The sequence below is a fragment of the Chenopodium album genome, chromosome 10 (assembly GCF_948465745.1).
Source record: "Chenopodium album chromosome 10, dcCheAlbu1.1, whole genome shotgun sequence".
Classification (NCBI taxonomy): domain Eukaryota; kingdom Viridiplantae; phylum Streptophyta; class Magnoliopsida; order Caryophyllales; family Amaranthaceae; genus Chenopodium; species Chenopodium album.
In genome coordinates, this window is record NC_137843.1 from 1,745,694 (window position 1) to 1,756,488 (window position 10,795).

At 34.2% G+C, this 10,795-nt stretch overlaps 2 protein-coding genes across 2 annotated transcripts; both read right to left on the reverse strand.

The window, feature by feature from the left end:
• Positions 1–3,621: 3,621 nt before the first annotated feature.
• Positions 3,622–5,592, reverse strand: LOC145563058 (uncharacterized). Its single transcript, XM_081623468.1, has one exon. The coding sequence runs from the start codon at positions 5,575–5,577 to the stop codon at positions 3,850–3,852; it is 1,728 nt and encodes a 575-aa protein (XP_081479594.1). The 5' UTR covers positions 5,578–5,592; the 3' UTR covers positions 3,622–3,849.
• A 2,156-nt stretch (positions 5,593–7,748) lies between these two features.
• Positions 7,749–10,366, reverse strand: LOC145561894 (zinc finger CCCH domain-containing protein 44-like). The gene is made up of 2 exons (XM_081622021.1): positions 10,002–10,366; positions 7,749–8,176 (listed from the first exon to the last, which is right to left on the reverse strand). Exons 1-2 carry the CDS (start codon positions 10,302–10,304, stop codon positions 8,060–8,062), a joined length of 420 nt encoding a protein of 139 aa, XP_081478147.1. The 5' UTR covers positions 10,305–10,366; the 3' UTR covers positions 7,749–8,059.
• Positions 10,367–10,795: the final 429 nt, after the last annotated feature.

The following is a 10,795-nucleotide window of genomic DNA, read 5'->3' on the forward strand; positions in this document are numbered from 1 at the left end:
CAAAGTAATTTTTATAAAAGAGATTTGAATCTGAAGCAAATTCAAATTAGAAGGTATATGTAATTTCCAGATCTGGTTTCGTGGTGGTTTCGTGGATGGGTAGTGATGGTTCTTTCGTTGGTGGCTGGTGGTGTGGTGTTTGGTGGCTACTTTAGCGGTGGAATTGGTGGTTAGGTCAGGGGTTACTAGGTTTAGGTTGGTAGTGGTTCGTTGGTGGTGGTTCTGGGTGGGTGGTAGTTTTCCGTTGGTGGTGGGTCAGGGTTTACTAGATTCGATCAAGGGTTATTAGGTCAGGGGTTACTTAAGAGATTACTAGATGAGTTACTTGAGGGGTTACTTGGGGGGTTACTTAAGTGGGGTTACTTGAGGGGTTACTAGATGGGTTACTTGAACAGTTACTGGAGGGGTTACTTAAGTGGGGTTACTAAAAGGGCTACTAGAGGGGTTACTGATGCGGCACCCTGTCGCACCGTGCAGCTGGCCGCACTAGAAACGCGTTGATTAAATAATTTGAAATGAATTATTTATGGTATTTTAATAAATTAAAAAAGTTTATTTTAATTAAAAGTCAATTTGTATTTATTTAATTATTTTGAAAATACTTTATCTTATTATTTAGAAACTTTGGGGCATAATTATTTTATAAAAGAAATTTTAAGGTCAATGGAATTTTAAAGAAAAACAATGACTATTTTGAATAGGAGTAGGAATTATTAAGGGTAGAAAAGGAATTTAAGTTAAAAGGGTTTTAAGAGAAGGTATAATTACCTATTATATGAGCAAATTAAACTTTGCCTAAGGTGGAGAATACCCAAAGGTAAAATCTCTTTCTCTCTTCTCTTATTTTTCTTTCTCCTTAATTTTCCCCCCTCCCCTTTTATTTTTCTCACCTCCACACCACACACCTCCACGCCACGCACACGTGACCGACCACCACCACAGCCACCCACCCACCGGCCACCCACAGCCACCAGCGAGCGCCGACACCAGCAGCACCGGCGAGCAGCGTGGCAGCAACCCCGTCGTGGTGTATGCATGCGTAACCCAAAAAAAAAACTCTCTCCCTCTTTGATTTTAATTTAATCCAACCTTGATTAATTATTGTTTTTGGGTTTGTGTGATGATTTTTTGATGTTTTAATTATGATTAACATGTATATAATTTTCAGATTTAGTTTTTGAATTATAAAGTCCCAAATTGAAAACCCTAGGTTTCTAAATTAATGTTTATTGATGGAATTTGGTTGTAGTTAATTAATAATATTGAAATTAATGTTTTTAAACTAAATTACAACAAGTTTAAGAGTTTTTATAAAGCTAGAACTTTATGTAGACGTTAGAATAACTATGTTTCTTGAAAGGATTTTTAATTACTCATTAATTGGAAATAAAAGTAGGTGGTTTAAATTAATTTTCAGCATGTTTTAGAAGGTTTAAAAGTGATTTAAAGAGTGTAAATATTACTGAAAATTTATTATGAGCAGGTATTAATGTCTCTTTGTAATTTTGGGTTGTAGGAGACTTTCGAGTGATTTTGTGTATCGTGACAATTTTGAGATCATATTCGCGGTACGTTCGCGTACTCGGTAATTATTGAAGTGTGTAGAAGCATGCTAGACTTTGTTTAATTAATTCCAAGGTATCATGATAGGTATTGGTTGGAATTGTTGATTGGATTTATGTTGGTGATTGATTTGTGAAGTATGGATTATTTGAGGTGAATTGATGATTGGAATTAATTATGTTGGCATGTTGATTATAAACCACACTTTTATTATTGGTATGATTGAGAGTATTTATGTTTAATTAAACTAATTGTTTAATTCCATAATTTTTATGGATGCTTTTAAGCATGGAAATTGAGGTATTAAGTGTCTTAGGGCTTGTAAGTTTCACATTATTTTTGCTTATCTGAACTTATTTGATATGATATGATCTTATCTGGTCTGATCTGATCTGATCTGATTTGACCAAACTTTAACCTTAAGTGTACGATAATGTATAAGGAAAAAAATATATCAAGTGGGGTCTTGTTAGATTCGTAATAATGTGTATTTTATTAATATGTAATTTTCATAATTTTTTTCATTATGAAATTAAAGATATTTAGCGATAAAAAACTGCACATAAAACGATGATGTGATCTGATCTGAACTTATTTTTTCTGATCTAATCTGGTCTGAACTTTTTTTTTTTTTATCTAATTTAAACTTATTATTTTTTTATCTGATCTGAACATATTTTTTCTGAAATAAGTAAAAATAAGGTGAACTTACAAGGCCTTAGGGCCTGTTCACATTTACTTATTTTCAGTTCAGTTCAGTTCAGCTCCAATCAGTTCAGTTTAGTTCAACTCCTAATTTCCCTCTCTTATAAAATATTCATTTCAGCTCAGTTCAGTTCAGTTCAATTCAGCTCCAATCAGTTCAGTTCAGTTCAATAAATGTGAACAGGCCCTTAGTACACAAAAATAAAGTATATTGCGGTGCCTAAGTGCACTTAAGGTGTTCTAAACACCGAGGGATAGGATCTGCGGTGCTTTATGCGCTTAAGGTGTTATTTAACGCTGAGGTAGTTTAAAAAGGGTTCAACATTAAATTTATGTGGTCACTAAATATTCAAAAATTGAATTGGAATGTTTGATTACTTGAATGATATATGTTGATTGATTGTGTTGTGGATTGAGAGTCATCATGTAACACCCCCAAATCTCCCTTTACGTAAATACTATAAAACGTATACAAATACCGTGGAGATAGATTTGGGCGTATTACTGCCACGTGAAAACGTAAGGCTTATTTAATACTCAAAAATAGCAGCGGAAAATAATCGACTTTTAATATTTACAGATTTGAATTATCAAAAGTTTTTAAAACCCAACGGATTGATTTAATATTTATCCGATATTTATTAATGCAAAAAATTATTCTTATAGTCAAACCAGCTCATACAAACAACAAGCTAGTTAAGCTATCATCTTTAATTAAAAAAAAAAAATAAACAAAAACACTTAAGCTCTCAGTGTGACAAACAAGCCAAAATATATGTAGTGCAATTAAAAGTAATAAATCTATAATGACCCGGGGCATCGTCCGGGTCAATAACTAGTTAATATTATAAAAGTCCAATTATTGAACCCATTACACCTAATAAATCAAATGCACCATATTTATTACCAAAATCAACAAAATTCCATAAACATAAGGCTATTATTAACTTGCTCTTAGCTAACCTGTCCCCAAAACAAAACAAAATAGTATATCTTAGCTACCTACCATCATCTGATTCTTGAATTATTTCTTCAAGATGATCACACTGAGAAGTAGAATCAAGACCAGTGAAGAGCCAAGTAGCGCCAGAAGCTCGGAAATTGCATACTACTACCTTAAAACTACTCTTCAAAAACAATTACAATAAAATTCTTTTTAGCTTAACTTTGGATTAGTTCAATAATAACAAGACACCATAAAAAATAGCACGAAATCTATTTCAATAATTTATTTCCTTATTTATATTGGTCGCACTTTTGACTTTCAACAGGAATGTCTAATCTACAACACTAGAAATCTCACAAAACTATTACAGTAGAATACTACCAATAAAAAAAACAACAAAAAAGGGCTAGAAAAGCAGGGATAATTTGGAATTACATAGATTAGGAACAAAAAAATTCCACTTTGCTAAATTGATATTATAAAGTCCAATTATTGAACCCATTATACCTAATGAATCAAATGCACCATATTTCCTACCAAAATCAACAAAATTCCATAAACATATGGCTATTATTAACTTGCTCTTAGCTAACCTGTCCCCAAAACAAAACAAAACAAAACAAAATATATCTTAGCTACTTACCATCATCTGATTCTTGAATTATTTCTTCAAGATGATCACACTGAGAAGTATAATCAAGACCGGTGAAGAGCCAAGTAGCGCGAGTCTGTTTACTTATCAAACGAGCTGCATAATATGGGACATTGTAACGCTTCCTTCCATTGGACTTAGAATTCTTAGTGCAATGAATGAACAATAAACAATCCATCAAGCTTTCCTTAGCGAATCCTAACATATCATAAGCTTGTGATCTCCTCCAAAGGCTTTTGCTATGTGGATTGTTGTTGTTGTTACCTCTACTCGACAAGCATATCGCCTTTGTTGTATCACTAATTACATTTTCTGGCTTTTTAAGGAGCAAATAACATTGAGCTCGATTACTAAACAAAACAATCCTCTCTTTTCTATACTTTAAAGGGCACAAATCCAAGGCTTTTGTGTACTTACACAAACCTCCTTCAATATCCCCTTCCCAAAATAACTTATTCCCTTCTTTCTTCATTTGGGTTGCCAAAGATTTCCTCTCTTTAATCTCATCATCACCTAACAATTTCTCTCTTTTCCTCTTGTCTACTTTAACATCCCATATTTCTTCCAATGCCTTTTCAGCTTCTTCACTTAATCTCAACTGACCATACTTAATCTTCCCATAATCTTGCAACAAAATCTGTGTAATCATCTCCCCAACCTCTTTTCTCCCCTTAACACTCCTAATTTCTACCAAATCCTTAAGATAAAGAGCTGCATGATCTATTACTTTGTATCGTGTATCCGAGTCCTTGAGCATTAGCAACAGGGATTCAATAGCCATGTACTGCCAATTATCTGAGGATCGGCTTGTATTGCAAAGGCTTAAAATGACTTCTTTTGAACTTGCAACACTAAGTCTTCCAGTTATTGAATGACACAAACTTCTTATAAGACCAATACCTGCAGGAGATTTCTTGTTAGCTAAACCACCCCACATCACACTTAAATCTTTCAGAAAACTTTGATTGCAGCATATCAGATTTATGCCTCTTTCTCTCTTCACAAAACAGTCTAACAGAGAAAGACACCAACACTGCAGCTGACTAGCCCACTCTTCCGCCTTTCCATTTTCAAACTTGAACCCTCCAACTCCTCTTGTCAGCAAATCACACTGATACTTCAATCTTTCGGATTCTGCTTTTCTGACAAAACTGTCATATACAACTTTTAAGCAACTAGAAGCCATCTTCATGCACAATTTAACTATCTCTCCTTCATAATCTTTAAGCTTCTTCAAGGACTTATCATGGCTTGCAAGATGCCCAAGTGCACGAACCGCGACACGTTGCTCCACCCAACTGATTTTACCTCTTAGCAACTCCAACAGTGGAGGAATTACACCAGAATTTGCTGCTTTTTCTGAAAATTTAGGCTGGTTCATGGTGTATGACCCTATTATATGAGCTGCATAATAGGGTATATAGATGTTTTGATCTTTAAGAAGCCAATCTTTATGATGAAGACCTTTAAGAATAAAGTTGGACATGCATTGGAAAATCCCAAGGGAAGGAAATTCTGGATCATTTGGTTGGTTCATGGCTAAGTTCCAAAGACTGCTTAACACCAAAACGTGTTCTTGGTCATCTATAAATGGCATTTCTTTGAAACATTTGGCTATTTTTTTTCTCCTACAAAGTGGGTTTGTTTCATTCATTGCACAGAAAAAACAATAGGAATTTTTGCATGATTTTTCAGGTGGGATGATTTTCATACCTTATTATTGTATGTTTTTTGGTTTATATTTGAAGGGTGGAAAATATGAAAGAGGTATGATTAGTTGGAGTGATTGAACTAAGGGGAGTAGCTAGATGTATTAGTATTAGTATATAAGGCAATGTTTTAACTTTAATGTATTTGATTAGTTAATCACTTAATCTAATAGAACAAGAAAGGTATATGATTAATTAATTAATTATAAGCTGTATGAAATGATATTGCTTATGCAATAGGACTTATAAATTTTTTTTTTATTTTTTTATTTTTATAAAAAAAGGGAAAGTGATGTCTGCGTCACCCTAAAGGGTTATAGCTTGAGAATTTTGGACAAAGTTTAATCATGTATACAAACGGTTGACTCAAACATGACCTAGCTAGCCATAACTTTTTTGAAAAAAAATTATTGTTTGGTATTGCTTGCACTAATGTCTTCCATTAAGGTATGAAATTACACCTACACATAGAGGGTAGAAAATAATAAGGGCCATTAGTTTTTGCTAGTTCTTTATACGGAGTACACTCCTATTAATCCTATATGGCTATGATCAACGTCTTTTCCACATTCTCCTCACCATCTAGGGTAAACCGGAGGATAATTTGCCTAAAGTATACTCAAGTGTAAAATGAAAATTACATTTTTTGAACTCTTCACTTATATGTCGCATAAAATATGGGATTTATTAATGAGTATACATGTTGAGGTTTGAAGTGATTAAACTAAGGTGCTTTTTGTGTATTAATAAATTCTTGGTTTACTTAAAAGTACATGTTGAGCTTTATAATGCGTTCAACAATGTACGGCAAATTAAACCTCTAAAATATCAAGCTCACCTCGCTTTATAAGATGCAGTGCTCTATAAAGGCTTCGTGGTTTACCAAAGAAATCTGAGAAAATTTCTGAGAGAGGTGGCGGGAGGGACCATAAATAAGGAATGTAGTTATAGTTTTGCTCATGAGCAATTATAGCATTACTTATGTTAATTCTTGGAGAGCTATAAATTTACTTATTTTGCCTACTAGAATATAGGAGTAACCTGTAATGACCTGAACTAAACCGACAAGAGTCTAAAAAGAATTCATATTGATTCACAAAATTCAAATCATCATATTAAAAAATCAAATTAACCAATCAACAAAGAGATTAACTCCATATATCATGAGTGTTATGATGACTCCCATATGCAAAGACGCAAAGTGACAACTGACAAGAGAAGAGCAGCTTCATTTCCACCTTTAATTTTCTTCCAATCACTAATCACAGGTCACTAATATGACAAAACCATATTTAATAAGAAATTTCCCAAAAGTTACCAAAATATAAGGTTCCAAGTACAACTGGGATTGTCTCGAGAAAATACGGCTGCCTGCGATACACAATTAGTAAAGGAGTTAAAGTCTAAGTAATTAAGAGAAAGGAGCTAAATGTGTGTGGTTTACTTTATGTTAATTTACTTTTGTATGTAATCAAAGCCAAAGTATACTTTTCAGCTTCTTTAGGCTATATCTAGCGATCTTAGATCTAAGTTAATCAGTTCTAATCATGCCATCTGTCTAAACAACGTGCAATTGGTTCACATCGTGGGGGTAGTCTTTGAGATTAGGAATAAAAAGCATGATTAAGGGAGAATGTTTCTCACTAATCAAATATAAGCCTGAGTTAGACTAATGACAAAACTTAAGCTGACAGCCATAACAATATAATGTTACCAAAAGTTTTCTGCGACTAGAATTAGAGCTCTATTGATATACTACTATACTAGTAGTCTGACTTGATACTTCTACAAAGGAAAAATGTTTGCTTAGCCCGGGGCAGCTGAGCCTGACTAAGCCTACTAATCACGCAAAAAAAGGTTGCTAACCCTCGGTGTAAACGAATCAGTCCTCTGCGGAGACATTGAGAAGATATCAGCTGTAAATTTCTGAGTTTACCTCGTCTTTTTTCCTTTGCTGTGCTGTAAACTAACCTTCAGTTTAAACTAATTCTAGATCACAGCCGCTTGCAGTGTTAAAACTAATACGTGAAAGAAAGAATGCACCTTGAGTCCCTAACCAAGACTTAAACCTTTAGCAGAAGTAGCACTTGGTCAAGATTTGGGACTAAAGTCACAAAAGAATAAGAAATTAAGAATGAAAATGATCTGCAAAGAACTTCAGAGAATACTGTACTAGACTAAAAATCTTGATCATTTCATAATAATATGATGTCCCAGGATTTGAACAGAAAAGGCTTGAACACCTAATTATCTTCCGAATACCTAAATCCCTTGATCGTAGTCTGAAAAAGAAATAAACACCTGGAGTAGCAAATACAGAGTTGCAAGTCAAAACTTAGCAAAAAACGCTAAAAACCCAAAAGCAGCAAAAAGGGCACATCTAATGCAAAGCTCTGCAGCTCAACTTTCTACTAAATACTAAAAACTAAATACTAAGTACACAGCTGCCTCAGTGACGATCCCTTGCTGACTAGAATTAATCAGCTACAGCAAATGTGGAGTGATCAATCCTGAGATCTCGAGGAATCCCACACGTTCCTTTCCAGCAAATATTTTCTTCAGCTTCTCATCACATATGATGACTTTCTTGTCATTGGGATCCTAAACACGACACAAAACTTCATATTATTGAATATGCATACATCAGGAAACACTATTACTGCTACTTGGAGATTCAATACATAAGTCAACCACTACGTTTTTAGCTGCATAAGCAAGCATCTTAGCAGTTTGGACCGGCACAGATCACAAGCAGCCAAATACTTAAATGTTTGCTAATCCTACCTAAATGACTAGGCATATCGCGTGTCCTTTAATTTACTCTTGTTGCAAGAATATACTTCGTATAGCATGTTCAATAATAATCGCAAAAGATCGGATGCAACTGCCATACAAGCACCCCTTGTTAGTTCTTCCATCTACAGTGTTTGTTAGTTCTGTATGTAAAGTTTTTAAATTTAATGTTTTCATTTATTATATTTAGCATGAAATAAAATAATGCATGAAAGGGAAGGAGTTTCTTGCTAATTCTGGATTGCACAACTCAGGTGCTCCTCATTATTACTTTGAAAAAGCAAAAAACCAGGCTGAGAAGAGAACAATGTACTTGTTTTTTTTTTATTAAGAAAAAAAAGGCAGGCCAACTATACGCAATATCCAATTTCTAATTGAATTTCCAAGCTTCACAAGTTGATCAGAGATAAGCATTAGTTCCGAAGAATCAACGGGACCAAATATGAATGAAATGGGGGCCTAACACTAAAGCACCATCCATCAATGACAACACTATCCTACACTTGGAGGAAAGCAGTAAGCTAGTGCTACTACTGCTTTACTTCATACTAATCTAGTAATTCGTTTCAATAAGCATATCGAGTTAATGAAACTGTTGATGTTACTCCTTGATAGAATTGACCCTGTCAAATTGTACCAACTTTAACAACCTCCAATAAGTAGAGATATGATCCAAAGCATAGATTTACCAAAAGAACCTTTATTATAGTTGAACCAGTCCCACACTCACCTCTTTCTCATCACTCTATAATTCCAAACTATAGTTATTTCAAGATGGGTGACAATAATTTTTCAAGATAATACATGTGATTACTACATCTGAATAAATGCAGGGAGTATATATAAACGGAAGCCTCCCTTGTTGAGCCCGAGACAAACATCTCCACTCATATAATGTACAGACTACGAAGTATGACTTTATAATCAACATTTAGATTCATTGTTTTATGCTGATAAGATTTTCAACCACACCTAACATATCAACATCTAAACCCCCTTATCGAATTGCAACTCTTTCTCTTCAAACCAAACATACTCTCCTATAAGAAATTCCATATCAAGTAATTCGACATTACAAATCCCAACAATCTATAATCCATACTAATAAAATGACTCAAATAGATAAGATTAAATGAGGCTATTGTTTGTAGCCTTGTCTTATCATATATTAGTCGAATTTGATAGCATCAAAATACAAACATATACTTAGTACATAACAACAAAATTCACCATCCAAACATGTAAACACGGGAAATTTAAAATATACATAACATTTTAACCTTGATTCTGATTACATCCTTGGTAAGGGTATTAAGCTATACCTCTAAAATCTTAATCCCAAACATATTATAAGTAGTTTGCATTTAGCATGTGATAAAACAAAAACATAACTCAGCCGTGTTTTGTTCACCTGACTTCCAATTAAGTTCAGATAAGTTAAGATAAGGGTTAAGTAGGCTACCAAGTGTAATTTACAACTAAAATAAGTTCAGTTCAGTTCAAGTTAGTTCGGGTAGTTCAGTTAATTACAAATAAGGGTATTAACCAGCACCACAATTACTAAAATTGCGCAAAAAATTAGACAGAAAAATTGATTAATTAAAAAAATAATAATCTGAGAGAAAGAGATGACCTGAAGATTATTGGCTTTGATGTGTGCCCAGATAACCTTAAGAGCTTGAGTTCTAGAAATTTCCGGAGCACCCACAAATTCTTGAAGAGCAGGAGTAATTGGTCTTGGCTTCATTATTCCTCTCGGCTTCCTTGTTGTTGACGGAGTCGTAGCACACGCCGAAATTCCTCCAAACTTCCGGCCAATTCCCACCGGAAAACACACCGCCGTTGACGGAGTATTCACCGGAAAACTACCAAAAAACGACGATTTCTTCCCCTCTAAAACCACCGCCCTCATTCCACACCCAATTGTTCCTGCCATTTTTGCTATTTTCTCTCTCTTCTTTGCTGTGTGTTTCCTAGAGTGCGCTCGTTTGCTTCGATTCCTTGGATAACGTTTTTTATTTTTATTTTTCCAAAACGAATTTTAGGGGTGTCTTTGTCTCTTGATTTTCTGTCCGTTGATTTTTCTGCATTAAATCCTGACCCTTGGTATGATTCATTGGATTTTATTTTAAATGGGCTTTTTGAATGGGTAGTTCAGATTTGGGCATTGGGCCAACCTTTTTTTTATCTGGACTTATGAGTTTATCAACTTGATGTGCATAGTTTGGGATGGGACAAAAGGCCTAATTGTCCAGTGGAGAAATATACTTCCTTTTAAAATCTGTGCTTTTTAGTTTTTACTACAACGTAGTTTAGAAAAATGTATTCCTTTCAAAATGATGCTAAAGTATTAAAGCGTTCTAAAAAATACATGATTTGAAATGATGCTTAATAATTAGATTATTAGATCATGTACTCGAGAACACG

Excerpts from the sequence above, each read along its gene's own strand:
- LOC145563058 (XM_081623468.1), bottom strand. The coding sequence starts at position 5,577 with ATGAAAATCATCCCACCTGAAAAATCATGCAAAAATTCCTATTGTTTT.
- LOC145561894 (XM_081622021.1), bottom strand. The coding sequence starts at position 10,304 with ATGGCAGGAACAATTGGGTGTGGAATGAGGGCGGTGGTTTTAGAGGGG. Across the intron at positions 8,177-10,001 it reads TCAAAGCCAATAATCTTCAG|GATCCCAATGACAAGAAAGT; the intron begins GTCATCTCTTTC and ends TGTCGTGTTTAG.